Source organism: Strix uralensis, chromosome 7 (genome assembly GCF_047716275.1).
Source record: "Strix uralensis isolate ZFMK-TIS-50842 chromosome 7, bStrUra1, whole genome shotgun sequence".
Taxonomy (NCBI): Eukaryota; Metazoa; Chordata; class Aves; order Strigiformes; family Strigidae; genus Strix; species Strix uralensis.
Genome location: NC_133978.1, coordinates 26859700 through 26872065, shown reverse-complemented (window position 1 = coordinate 26872065; position 12366 = coordinate 26859700). Strand labels below are relative to the sequence as shown.

Genomic DNA, 12366 nt, shown 5'->3' with positions numbered 1-12366 from the left:
CCCGCCCGCCGCTTTGCGCATGCGCGCCGGGCGCCCCCCCGCCCTTGCCGCGCGGGGAGGGGCGGGGCGGCGCCGGTAGCGTCAGTCGCGCGCGGCAGCAGTAGTGGCAGCGTGAGGAGAGAGCGCGCGCGCACCGTCGTCCCTTCAGCTCCGCTCCTCCGCCATGGCCGCCTACCGCCTCGTCCTCGTCCGCCACGGCGAGAGCGCCTGGAACCTGGAGAACCGCTTCAGCGGTTGGTACGATGCTGATCTCAGCCCCGCTGGTCAGCAAGAGGCGCGGCGCGGCGGCGAGGCCCTCCGAGGTACCGGTGACCGGTAAAGGCGGCGGGGGGGGGGGGGAGAAGCTGGGTAAGCCGTGAGGACGAGGTGCGGCCGCCTTGGGCCTACCGGAGGTGGTTTTGGGGTCCTCCGATGGCGGGGGGGCCTTCAGTACAGAGAGGAGAGGCTCAGGTACTGGGGGGCACTTAGCCGGTACCGATCGTGTCCCCGCCGCTGCCGGCCCGCCCTAAAAACTACCTAAGGGACGGGCCGGTGGCTGCGGGGACGCGACCGGTACTGGCGTGGTGAGGCTGCCGCCCTTGGCGCTCAGCGGTTGCATAAGGCCTAGCACTCACCTCCCCGGTGCCCCCCCCCCCCCCCTTTTCCCTGGTCTTTTCCAGATGCCGGCTACGAGTTCGACATCTGCTTCACCTCAGTACAGAAACGGGCCATCCGTACCCTCTGGACCGTACTGGACGCCATCGATCAGATGTGGTTACCCGTTATCCGAACCTGGCGCCTGAACGAGAGGCACTACGGGGCTCTCACCGGTTTGAACAAGGCTGAGACGGCAGCGAAGCACGGCGAGGCGCAGGTGAAGATCTGGAGGCGCTCATACGACATCCCTCCGCCTCCCATGCAGTCTGATCACCCCTTCTACAGCACCATCAGCAAGGTAAGACCCATTGCGCTTCATCTGCCTTGCTGGGAGGCTCCTAAAAGCCACCCTATGTCCCTGCAGTGTGGTTTGGCTTCCTCTGCAAGATCCCTTTTGCCTCCATTGCGGCAGCCACAACCATCGTGCATGGTGCTGGTCAGCACTGGGCTGAGTTTGGCCTGCTCCTTCCCCAGGGAGGTTGAACCCCTGGGCATTGCATGGACAGATTCAAAGCAGAGGGGATGATACCTGTTAATCATTAGTCCTGTGACCTGTGCATGGATGTTTGCTCTGGTCTCTTTGCCCAGAGCAAGCGATGTGTGGTTTTCCTTAGGAGGGTTTCAGAGCCCCAACTGTAGCTGAGCACAGGTTCAAACCTCAAAGGCGCTTCTTTGCTTCCAAGCCCAGCTTTGCCTACGTGTAGCACGTCCCCAGGCAGGGAATTGGGGTGGGGAGATGAAGGACCTGCCACTGCCTTCCCACGCTGTGTTGGGCTGCTGTGTGAGTGTGGCTGTTCCCCCAGGACCGTCGCTACGCTGACCTGACGGAGGACCAGCTGCCGACATGTGAGAGCTTGAAGGACACCATCGCCCGGGCTCTGCCTTTCTGGAATGAGGAAATTGTCCCGCAGATCAAAGAGGGAAAGCGAGTCCTTATTGCTGCCCACGGCAACAGCCTGCGTGGGATTGTCAAGCACCTGGAAGGTACGTCACCCCTGCGGGGGTATCGCAGGGGTCTTGCTGGCACTGTGCAAGCGGGGCTGTGGCTGATGGCACCTCTGTGTTCGCAGGCATGTCAGAAGAGGCCATCATGGAGCTGAACCTGCCCACCGGCATCCCTATTGTCTACGAGCTGGACAAGAACCTGAAACCCGTCAAGCCCATGCAGTTCCTGGGGGATGAGGAGACGGTGCGCAAGGCCATGGAAGCTGTCGCTGCTCAGGGCAAGGTCAAGAAGTGAGGGTGGACAGCAGGCTAGCACGTAGTAGATGAGTCCCCTGCCATCCCCCCACCCCTCTGTGCACACCCCCCACAGCCGTAGGAACTTGGAGCTGCAGAACTGGAGCAGCTCCCCAGGATTTGGCCCGTTCCCTCGGAACCAGGCTCCCCCCTGCAGACAGCCGGGGGGCCTGGGGGCGAGGGGCTGCGCGTGCAGAGGCCTGGTGTGACAGGGAGCCCTGGCTCTGCCGGGCAGCGACCGCACAGCTCTCCGCACCGAGATCCCAGCCCTCGGGCCCTGTCCGCAGGGGGACGCGCCGAGCGATCCCTCACCATGCCAGGCTCCTCTTCCGCTTTGCTTTCCCGGCAGCTCTCGTCACCCCGTTATTGTAGTTTTGTTGCTTGATTTAGTCATCCTGGGAGCAGTGGGGCGAGCACAGCACAGGTGGCGACCAAGATGGGTACCCCAATCCCCTCGTGGGCCTGTGGCACAACGACCAGGAGGCACAGACGCTGCAAGGGTTGTAGTGTGGTGTGTGGGGTACAGCACCCAAGGGTGGTACTCATGACTCTGGACCGAGCTCTGCCAGCCCCTGCTTTAACTTACTGCCTTGGGACAAGGGTGAGGGAGGGAGTGGGTCGCCTGGAGGTTCGTGTCTGCCACATACTTCCCCCAGCCAAAGCCCATCCTCGTTCTTTGGGCGCAATGGGCGCCGTTGTGCCCCATCCCACGTGTGTGTCCGTGGCCCTGTCGCTGTGGCCTCCCCCTCTGCCAGTGCCGCGAACCTGGGCTTGCGCGGGGTCAGTGTTAACTGTTCGACAATAGCAGCTGTCTTGTTCCAGTTCAATAAAGGAGTCATGCGCAATAACGAGGTGTCCGTGCTTTCCTGGGCCACATGCTCCCGGCGGCTCCCTCCCTCACCCAGCACCTCCCTTGGGCTCCTGTCACGTGTGTGCGGGGCTGGGTCTGGATGGGGGGGTGCAGAAGGCACGTGGGGCTCAGGGGAGCAAAGCACAGCTCCGCAATCCCCGCTGGAGAGGGGGACGCCCTGCCGCTCCGTGGTTTCAAGGCTCGGGGTGCGGCACGCCCCTGTCCCGAGGCAGGCGGGGCACGTGTGGCCGCAGGAGATGCGCCCCGGGGCGGAGCACGGCCGGGCCGCAGCCTGTAGCGGTTATCAGAAAAGCTCTTCTCCTCACTCAGGAAACCAACCTGGCGAGGCGAGCGCCTGGAGCCAGCGCTGCCCAGCGGAGCTCTGCCGTTCCGCAAAGCCGCACGGTTGTTCCCCTTCCCCAGCAGCGGGCTGGGAACACGTGCTTCCGCCCTGCCACAGCCCTGGGAGAGCCGTCCCCGTCCCCTCGACAGCTCCGCTACGGGAGCCAGAGCCGTGCGCCGCAGGCAGCCCCGGCCACCCCTCCGGGCCGTAACAACCAAGCACAGAGCTCTCCAAAAATATTTATTATCCAGAAATAGAAAATCCATCCTGCAAGCGAGGGCCTGTCTGGCTGTTCCAGCTTCTTGCATGCATGGAGGAGGCTGCAGCTGCCCCAGGGCTGCTCTGGCCCCACAGGCCCCAGTCCGACAGGGTCCCAGCAGCCCCCCGGGGGGCCACTAGGTCTGCAGGAACTGGGGCTGCACACGGGCCACCTTACGGAAGTCCTTGGTGTGCGTCCGCGGGCACTGCATCTCACACCAGCTGATGGGCACCATGTGCACCCCTAAGGGACACCAGGCGTCAGGGGTTCCCCTTCCCGAAACTGCGTCCCTCCATGTGGGAAGGGAGGAGGCCGCAGCAGCTGCCCCTCAGGTGGGGATGAGGCAGAACCGTCCGAGCCTGGGCCCCCGTCCCTACCTGCCTCGCTGCGTGCCACCACCACACCCAGCTCGTTCTCTGCCGTGCTCAGCAGGTAGTTGGACTGTGCATCCCCCAGGGAGATCTGGTTAGACGGGGTTAAGGGAAAGGCCTCCCCCAGGGGACTCGAGCAAACCTGCTGTCCCTGGCAGGCCCTCCTAGCAGGCGCAGGCGCGAGGGGAAAGGATACAACTTTGGCCAGGACTATGTCACCAGGGCGGAAACTCTTGTACACTTCTACCTGCATGGGAGAGAGCAGGCAAAACCACACAGCATGTCGGGGTGCTCGTCAGAGACAGGACAAGTGCCCCCCCACCAGCAGAAAGCAGGGGCGGCTGCGGAGGCAGTCACCAGCAGCGCCTCACTGACCTTATCTTTCTCTGTGGCTCGAATATCTTCTCTCCTGAAAAAGGAGACGGAGGGATCCGAGTGCCAGCAAACGAAGGCGACTCTCCAGCCTGTGGCCGGAGCTGCCCCGGCCTCCCTGGGTGCTCGCCAGGACTTGCTGGACACCTGCCCGGTGCTCGGGGCAGAGCTCCTGCCAGGGCAGCCAGCTGCACTGCCCAGAAAAGCCTTCCTCCCCCCTCGAGGATGGGGCTCTCGGGCACCCCATCTTGTGGGGAATGCAGCCCTCTCCCTACCGTATGGTCCCCCTGAAGGTGGATTTCAGTGGTGTGGAGCCGACGTACAGGATGTGCACCTTGGCAAAGCGAGAGTTAATGCTGCAAACCTGCCCAGAGGAAAAGGCAAATCAGTGCCAGCTGCCAGTGCAGGCCTGCTGTCACCCCAGCGCACCCTGCTCCAGACAGGGAAAGGGCAGGGTGCAGGCAGGACAGCAGGGGGCTCGTGTCTCACTGGGCTTCCTCCTTGTGACCAAAGTAGTGGTGCCAGAGGTGGGACACCCGGCAGCGAGCCAGGCGAGGAAGATGATACTTGTGCAACTCAAGACACACGAATAAGACTGAGACCTGCTGTAATCCCAGTCCCTCTCCCACTGTCAGGGTCTAAACTAATCCCTGGTCTGTGCCATGCTTTCTCCAACCTGCCCCAGGCTCTGCCCTCCACACACCCTGCCCCAGCAAGAGTTCTGAAAGGGAGAGCAAGGAAAAACCTCCCCTCAGCCCACCCCAGCATTGGGGCAGGCAAAGTCGAAAGGCAGGTGTCCCCCGTGCTGACATCTGGCTTCTTTGTGAGTGAGGGACCCAAGGGAGCCACTGGGCTGCCTCTGCCCGGCTGGGAGTTGTACAGAGGGTACTAACGAGCCCAGGGGCTTTCATCCCACCCCACGCACGTGCAGGAACAAAGCTCAGCATGAGGCAGAGAGCAAAGTCCATGCCGTTTGTCATCGCAGTGCACTCCAGTGCCCTACCTTGCACGTCACCACAGCCCCCACATCGGGCAGGAGCTGGCTCTCAGCATCTCTCACCACTGACACAACAGGCAGCTGCAGGGCAACAGATGTGAGGATTAGTTTGGGACACGGCCCGTGCGTAGGATCACGCAGGACCAGGCTCGCAGGCACTGGCTGAACCCCGTCAGAGCCCAATTCCCCAGTTGGGAAGGGTCTGCGCAGCCTCCACACCCGGCTGTAGGGATGGGCAGTGCGCGCCGCAGCCATGCTCACCCCGCTGTCCTCGCTCCTCTTCTCCAGGCAGCCAGCCAGCGAGGAGAAGATGAAGCCGTGCCGGGTGTAGGTCCCGCCGCCAGCCGTGGCCTCGTCCACACTGCACAGCCGCTCGCCTAGGGGACAGGGGCTCAGGGGCTGACGCCGCCATGGTCCCGCTCCTGGGGGTCCCAAGCTCCGCACCGCCCTGGCCTGCAACCCGGGCACAGTGCCCGCTCCTGGCCGACCCTGTGCGGCGGGGCAGCCCCTCCAGCCCCGCTCGCCACCCCGGGCCAGTCCTTTCCTGCACACACAGGAAAGGAAACCTGCCCCCCTCCACACAGCCCCCTCCCGCGGCCCCTCAGCTCCCGGCCGCCCTCCTCCATCCTCCCCCTACCCCGGGTACCCTGCAACTCCGGGCTACCCTTAAGCAACCTCCAGCCCCAGGAACCCCCTCCCCTACCCCGGGCACCTCACCGGCCCTCCCCAAGCCGCCCGGGCCTGCACTCACCGGGGACGCAGTACCGTGCGGGAGGCGCCATGTTGGCCGCGGCTGCGGGGCGGTGATTGGCTCTCCCCGGGCGGGAGCGGGCCGCGGCCGCGCTGCCTGCTGGGAGATGTAGGCCGGCGCCGGCGGAGGGCGCTTTCCCGGCATGCTCTGCGCGTCCGGCGCGCAGGCGCAGTGCGCGGGGCGGCGGGAGCTGCTGGCGGGGCCGTGAGGGCGGCGGGTCGCCGGGCATGGAGGCGGTGGGCGGCGGGGCGCGGGCGGCAGGTTGGTGGCGTCGGACGGGGCTGTTGCTGCGGGATGTCGTGGGTCTGGGATGGACCTCCAGGAAGCTGGGAGGCGATGGGGAGGGGTGTGGGTGCTGCGGGCCTGAATGGGCTGGGAGGCAGTGGGGGGATACCGTGGGCCTGGGGGTGCTATGGAGTAGGGAGGCAATGGGGGGATACTGTGGGCCTGGGAGGCAGTGGGGATGTGTGCTGTGGGCGCTATGGGGTTGGAAGGCAAGGGAGGGGGATGCTGTGGGCCTGGAGGGGCCGGCAGTGCTGTGAGGCTGGGGATACCGGGTGTTATGGGGTGGGATGCAGCGGGGCTGAGGGCTTTTTGCTGTTGGTATGGGCAGCCTTTGCATGATGGGGCTGGGTGTCGCAGAGTGTCTTGGTGCTGTGGGGCTAGGTGCTACTGAACTGAGGGAGCTGGGCTTTGGGTGCCACTGGAGGGTGCCATAGGGCAGGGTCTGTGTGGCTGGACCTGGCAGGAGCAGGGCCAAATCTAAGGTTCCCCACCCCTGGGCTGTGATGTTGCCTGTGGTTTTGGCTGTGATGGTGGTTGCTGTCCCATCCCCGTGGGCTCAGTGCCCCCTCTGGGTTGTGGGGAGGGCCGTGGGCAGGGTGAGGGCTGGAGTCCTAGTGCCTGACTGGGCCAAGGAGGGTGCACGGCTCTGCTGGAGCCTCATCGCTGTGGCTGTGCTGCTGTCTGCAGGCAGGTGCCTGGGGACAGAGCTGGGTCCTGCCCAGGGGCAGGCTGGCTGCTTCCCCTCTGGGCTCCCTGCTGAGCAGCTGCTGGCTGTTGTAGACCAGGAGACCTCTCTGAGGGGCAGGGAGGTGCTGTGTGTTTGGAGGGGACAGCTGACCCCATGACCTGGATGCAGCATTTTGTCTCCAACCACACTGACAGCAGGGAGATGTGTGCCACCTGAAGGCTGCGCAACAGCAAATTGTCACTCCACCTTGCACCTGATGTGTTTCAGAAGAAAGTTCTTGTCAGAGTCAAGGGAAAACTGGGGTTTGCATATCCCACCTCTCTCTTAGCAGAGTACAGAAAACCTGGGCAGGAACCATGCCTGTGGCGGTGGGCTGGTGGGGCTGGTATCCTCATATCCAGCTGCTTCCAGCCTTGAGGTGAGCCCCACGCTCATCTGGAAGGGCAGAGGGGAGCCCCTGGCTCCTTTGGACAGCCCATCTGGATGCTGCAGCTCCTGCCCTTACCCTCCCTGCTGCTGCCCGGGGGCTGCACCATGGGTACGCCAGCACAGGGAGCTGGTCCCCACTGAAGGGACTGTGGGGTGGGGCATCACTGCCTGGCACCGCACCAAGGTGAGCACTCGGCCCAGGCTCAGAACGTGCCATGGCAGAACCCCGGGGCAGCCTCGCTGCTTAATATTGATGGGCGCTGCCTGCATGGAGGCCTTCGGGCCCCAGCCCTGCAGATCGTTTTCCTGGCTGTTGGGCCGGCTCGGGTTCCTCCTTGCTCCCAGCACAGCTCTCGGTGGGACGAGGGGCTCGGCAGACAGGGGAGTGCTGCGCAGCATCGCCTCAGCCTGGGGCTGCCCCTGGGCTGCTCCTTCGCGTTGTCCAAGGTGGATGCAGGTGAGGGGAAGGAGGAAGTGTTGGGACTCTCAGAGTGGGGCTGTGATATTGGGAAGGGTGCAAGGTGGTCTCTGCAGCTTGGTCCACAGGTTGAGGTGAAGGGAAGTAGCATCCAGGCCCTGCTTTTTGCAGGTGAGGAGAGGGACTAGGGGAGGAAGGATAATCCTGGCCCAGCTCCTCATAGGAGCATAGGTCTTGTGTGGGTTCCCCCATTCCCGAACTTGTTGGGAAGGTCTGGGTCTGGGATCATCCCTGGAACTGGCCCAGCATCCTGGATGCTCATGCCTTCTCTGGTTTCCTCTGAGTCAGACTCTCCATGTCGCTCCCCCGGCCCCCTCCCCGCTGGGAAAGACGAGATGGGGCCAGAGAGCATCTGAGCCCAGACGCCGAGGGGCCTGTGCCCCCTGCTCCACGCAGAGAGCTGTCCCAGCGCCAGTGGCCCTGGAGTCTCCAGGAGTCTGGGCTCAGCTCCCCCTGCTCTGCATCATTGTGCAGGGCAAAGGAGAGGCCCCTGCCCTGCTGTGAAGGCAGGCGTCCGGCAGAGTCAGCGCAGGGAGCTGGGTGACTGGCATCAGCACGTTCGGGAGGGAAGAGCCTTCCTGAGGGACAACCAGGCAGCGGGGTGGCCTGCCCACACTGAGGTCCTCTCCCCCAGGCGTGGTGTGGCAGGGATGAGGAGCCGGCAGCGGATGTTTGCGGCGGTGATGCGCCTGCTCCTCAAGTGCCTGCGGCTGGGCCGGCGGCGGCGATTTAAGCTGGTGCGGCAGGCGGAGCAGCTGTGGCACTACGGGCACCTCTGCCTCCGCTCCCTGTTCTACAACTCCTTCACCAACGGCGACGTGGTGCTCGACTCCCTCTTCGAGCCCGTCTACTGGCTGGTGGACCACGTCACCCGGTGGTTCGGCGTGGTGAGTACCCTCACTGGGAAGGGGCACCCGGCTCTGGGGCGAGTGGGCTGCTGGGTCAACTGAGTCTCAGGACTGCCTGTGCTCTAGGCTGGAAGGGAGTGGGGACCTCAGTGTGTGGTTCAGGTTGGTTTCCTGGGGCTGGATCCTGCCTGTGTCTCTCCCCAGGCAGTGAGGAGCAGGCGCTGCCCACTGGTGACCCAGGTCCCTTTCCCATAGGTGTTTGTGGCCCTGGTGATTGGGCTGACGAGCTCCATCGTGGCCATCGTGTACATCTGCCTGCTGCCCCTCATCCTGCAGACCTACACGCCTGCCTGGATCTGCTGGCACCTCGCCTACGGACACTGGAACCTCATCATGATCGTCTTCCACTACTACATGGCCATCACCACCTCGCCCGGGCACCCACCACAGGTGAGGCACCAACCAGCAGTGTAGCCTCTCCCAGCTGGGCACTGGGAACCACCTTCAGCCGATCACTGGGAAGAGCTAAACCAGCCTGGTGGCTTCATTGCAGGAGGCCTCCTCCAGATCGAGGCAGCTAGACTGGGCAGTGTGGGGTGGGAAGGTGTGGGGGATTACGGGGGAGGTGAGGAGTGTGGGGAGCAGAGGATGGGTGCAGGGCTTGGGTGCACAAATCTCTTCTGACCTGTGCGCAGACCAAGGACGATCTCACCGGCGTCTCCGTCTGCAGGAAATGCATTGCCCCCAAGCCGGCTCGCACCCACCACTGCAGCATCTGCAACAGGTAGGGCTCCCTCCCTCTGTCCACTGCAGCGCTTGGGGCAGCCTCCGGGACCCCTTCCCTTTGCCCTCTGCCCCTCTGCTCTGCCAGCTTCTTGCCTCGTCTCTTGCCCAGCCCACGGGACTGGGGGGGCTGCCTGCCCCCTCCCATACAGGGTGCTTACGCTGACACTGACGCTGCTCTCCTTCCTCCCAGGTGCGTGCTGAAGATGGATCACCACTGCCGTATCCTTCTGCAGTACTAACCCGCCGCACTCTCCTGGGGGGAGTCGGCCCTGCTTCCCCCTTCTCTCCCTGCCCCACTCCTCTCCCCAGTCAGCCAGCATGGGGAAGGGTGCTGGGGGCTGGGCCCCGAAGAACTGCCCTGGTCCCTGGGGTGGGTTTGGACCCATGGTCTGTCACAGTTACATAACTTTAACCCCAGAGGCAGCCTGGCTAAACAACTGCGTGGGACACTACAACCACCGCTACTTCTTCTCCTTCTGCCTGTTCATGACCATGGGCTGCATCTACTGCAGCATCAGTGGCTGGGAGATGTTCCGGGACGCCTACGCAGCCATCGAGGTGAGCAGGCAGGCCCCAGCCCTCGCCCTGCTGTGCACCGAGGCTGCCTGGGCTCCCCAGGCTGAGCTTGCAGAACAAGGCTAGGCCAGGCCTGGCCTTGTAGTGACTTTGCTTCCCCTTTCCCTTCTCCTGCGAGGCCCCAGCTGCACTGGTCCTGTGGAGGGTGGGGTGGGAGGGAAGGGCCCCCTCCTCTGAGACACGTAACTGGTGCCCTGTTTTCCATCCCCCTAGAGAATGAAACTGCTTGAGAAGGAGAGACTGCAGGTGGCTGCCAACCAGGTGGGACATCCCTGTCCCCCAGCTGCTCCGGGCAGTGTGGAGCAGAGCTGCCCTGCAGGCTGGGTCCCACTTGGGGCCCTGCTCTCAAGGTGCACCCCACAGTCAAAACCAGCCCCCCTACTCGTCTCGCGTGTCAGAGAGCTGGGGCTGGCCGGGCAGCTCTGCTTACGGGCAGTGCCTCCAGCAGCTTGGGGTCTGCTTCCCCGCGCACCCCGCTGCCAGGGGCTTTGGCTGGTGGCAGCAGCTTGGCATGTGCTGCTCAGGCCCTGCTCTCCTGGGGAAGCTGCGGCAGTGCGCACACATCCCGCCCTGAGCGTCAGCTGCGGTGTGGTGCAGTGTCCTGAGTGGTCCTGTGGCTGCTCCCTGCCCCCTGACCTCCAGCCCACTGCTTCTCACCCGTCTGCCAGCTCTTGGGTGTCTGTCTGTCTCGTGGCTGTCTCAGGCTGCCTCCCCATCACGCTGGCTGTTGTGTTGGCTCCAGCTGCAGTCCTTTCCAGCTGTCTGAGCTCTGCATCTCTGAGGGGTGCAGCAGTTCCCCCTGTCTGGCTTCAAGCTGTAAAGCAGTTGGGGTAATCCCTGCCTCTCTCTGGTCCTTTTTCAGACATACTACCAGACCCCGCCACCCACCTTCTCCTTCCGCCAGCGAGCTTTCCACAAGAGCGTGGTCTACCTCTGGGTCCTGTGCAGGTGAGGGGGCCCAGGGACTGGGCGTAAGGGTGCTGGGGGAAGCAGTGCGCAGCCCCCTGCCCTGTGACATTGCTCACCCTCTGCCTTCCCGGGGCTGGACTGACTTGCTCTAGCACAGACGTCCCTGCCCTGCCAGCTCTTGGGTCACAGAGGAGGAGAGATTCTGGCTCTCTGTCATGGCAGAGTAGACAAGCTGACCCACCTACACAGCTGTGGGTCAGCCCCCCGCATCTGCGGCACCAGGGAAGGACGGCCAGTGCGCAACCTGCTGTCCCTTGCTGTCCCCAGCTCTGTGGCGCTGGCTTTGGGTGCCCTCACGCTGTGGCATGCTGCCCTCATCACTCGTGGGGAAACCAGCATCGAGCGGCACATCAACAAGAAGGAGAGGCAGAGGCTGCAGAAGAAAGGCAAGGTGAGCGCAGCCCGCAGAGCTGGGGGGCTGGCGGGGCAGAGCCAGACGTGACCTGCGCTTCCCCGGCACACAGGTCTTCAGGAACCCCTACAGTTACGGCAGCTGGGATAACTGGAAGGTGTTTCTGGGCGTGGACATGCCAAGGTAAAGTTCTGGGGAAGCCCCTGCCCGGGAAGGTGGTGGCTCAGCAGCACGTGGGGGTGCTGGACCTTGGGGCTGTCCTTGGGTAGCTGGGGCAGAGGACAGCCAGCAGCCCCTGCTCTGCGCCACTCTGGGCTTTGCAAGGCACGGAGGACCCAGGCATCAGCTGCCTTGTGGCTCCTCAGCCCTGCCCTGGGGTGAGCCCTTTGCAGAGAGTCCTGGCCAAGGAGCTCAGCTGTCAGCAGCTCAGGGACACGTGCTCACAGCCCTGGTGTGGCTCTGCAGAGCCGAGAAGTGCTGGCACTTCAGCTGTTTGCTGTGGCCTCACTCCTCTCCCCACAGGCACTGGCTCACCCGCGTCCTGCTGCCCTCTCCTCACCTGCCCCACGGGACAGGCCTGAGCTGGGACCTGCCTCCCTGCGTGACCGAGCAGCGCTCACCGCTACTGGCCATCTGAGGCCCCCCCCGGGCGCTGCAGAGACGTCCCTCCCCGCAGGCAGGGGAGCGCACAGGGGACCCGCTCCGCCACCGCGGCTCCCTTTGGCCCAAGTGTCTGGCAGAAGGCGGGTGCTGGCACGCATCGCCGACCGGAGCCACAACCACGGGAATCTCTTTGGAGGGTGTCGGTGCCTGGACGCCTGCTCTCTTGGCTCCTTGGTGGCTGCAGGCAGCCCCGGGGAAAGGCGGCCGAGCTGCTGCCCTGGCTAGCACAGGTACGGGCCAGCACGTGGCCCAGCTCGGCTCTCCGGCAGGGCTGGGCACAGAGGATGGCACCCCTGGCCTACAAGCATTCCCCAGGGAGCCTTTTTAAGACCATCCAATAAATATATTTTTTTTTTTAAGGGAGCCTGGCTCTTTTCCCTGCTGGGGACACAGACTTCTGGGGACAGGGGCAGGGTGGGACCCCCCGGGACCCCCCCCAATTCCCCATAAGGGCCTGTAACCAACAGCACCTTT

General features: G+C 64.1%; 3 protein-coding genes across 7 annotated transcripts; 2 read left to right on the top strand and 1 right to left on the bottom strand.

Moving 5' to 3' along the window:
- The first annotated feature begins 18 nt into the window (after positions 1-18).
- On the top strand, positions 19-2723 carry PGAM1 (phosphoglycerate mutase 1). Its single transcript, XM_074875090.1, has 4 exons — positions 19-302; positions 660-934; positions 1440-1620; positions 1707-2723. Exons 1-4 carry the CDS (start codon positions 164-166, stop codon positions 1874-1876), a joined length of 765 nt encoding a protein of 254 aa, XP_074731191.1. The 5' UTR covers positions 19-163; the 3' UTR covers positions 1877-2723.
- Positions 2724-3295: 572 nt separating this feature from the next.
- EXOSC1 (exosome component 1) lies at positions 3296-5938 on the bottom strand. The gene is made up of 8 exons (XM_074875088.1): positions 5819-5938; positions 5329-5444; positions 5074-5148; positions 4346-4434; positions 4074-4107; positions 3895-3945; positions 3705-3789; positions 3296-3570 (listed from the first exon to the last, which is right to left on the bottom strand). Exons 1-8 carry the CDS (start codon positions 5847-5849, stop codon positions 3464-3466), a joined length of 588 nt encoding a protein of 195 aa, XP_074731189.1. The 5' UTR covers positions 5850-5938; the 3' UTR covers positions 3296-3463.
- A 54-nt stretch (positions 5939-5992) lies between these two features.
- Positions 5993-12102, top strand: ZDHHC16 (zDHHC palmitoyltransferase 16). 5 transcript variants are annotated; one of them, XM_074875081.1, is made up of 11 exons: positions 5993-6079; positions 8333-8585; positions 8802-8996; positions 9242-9330; positions 9523-9551; positions 9757-9890; positions 10122-10169; positions 10771-10856; positions 11145-11268; positions 11342-11412; positions 11752-12102. In XM_074875081.1, the coding sequence occupies exons 2-11, from the start codon at positions 8349-8351 to the stop codon at positions 11864-11866; spliced, it is 1128 nt and encodes a 375-aa protein (XP_074731182.1). In that variant the 5' UTR covers positions 5993-6079; positions 8333-8348; the 3' UTR covers positions 11867-12102. The 5 variants fall into 5 exon arrangements, with proteins under 5 accessions (XP_074731182.1, XP_074731181.1, XP_074731183.1 ...); XM_074875080.1 differs by having other exon boundaries at positions 10122-10258; positions 11752-12039; XM_074875082.1 differs by lacking the exon at positions 10122-10169.
- Positions 12103-12366: the final 264 nt, after the last annotated feature.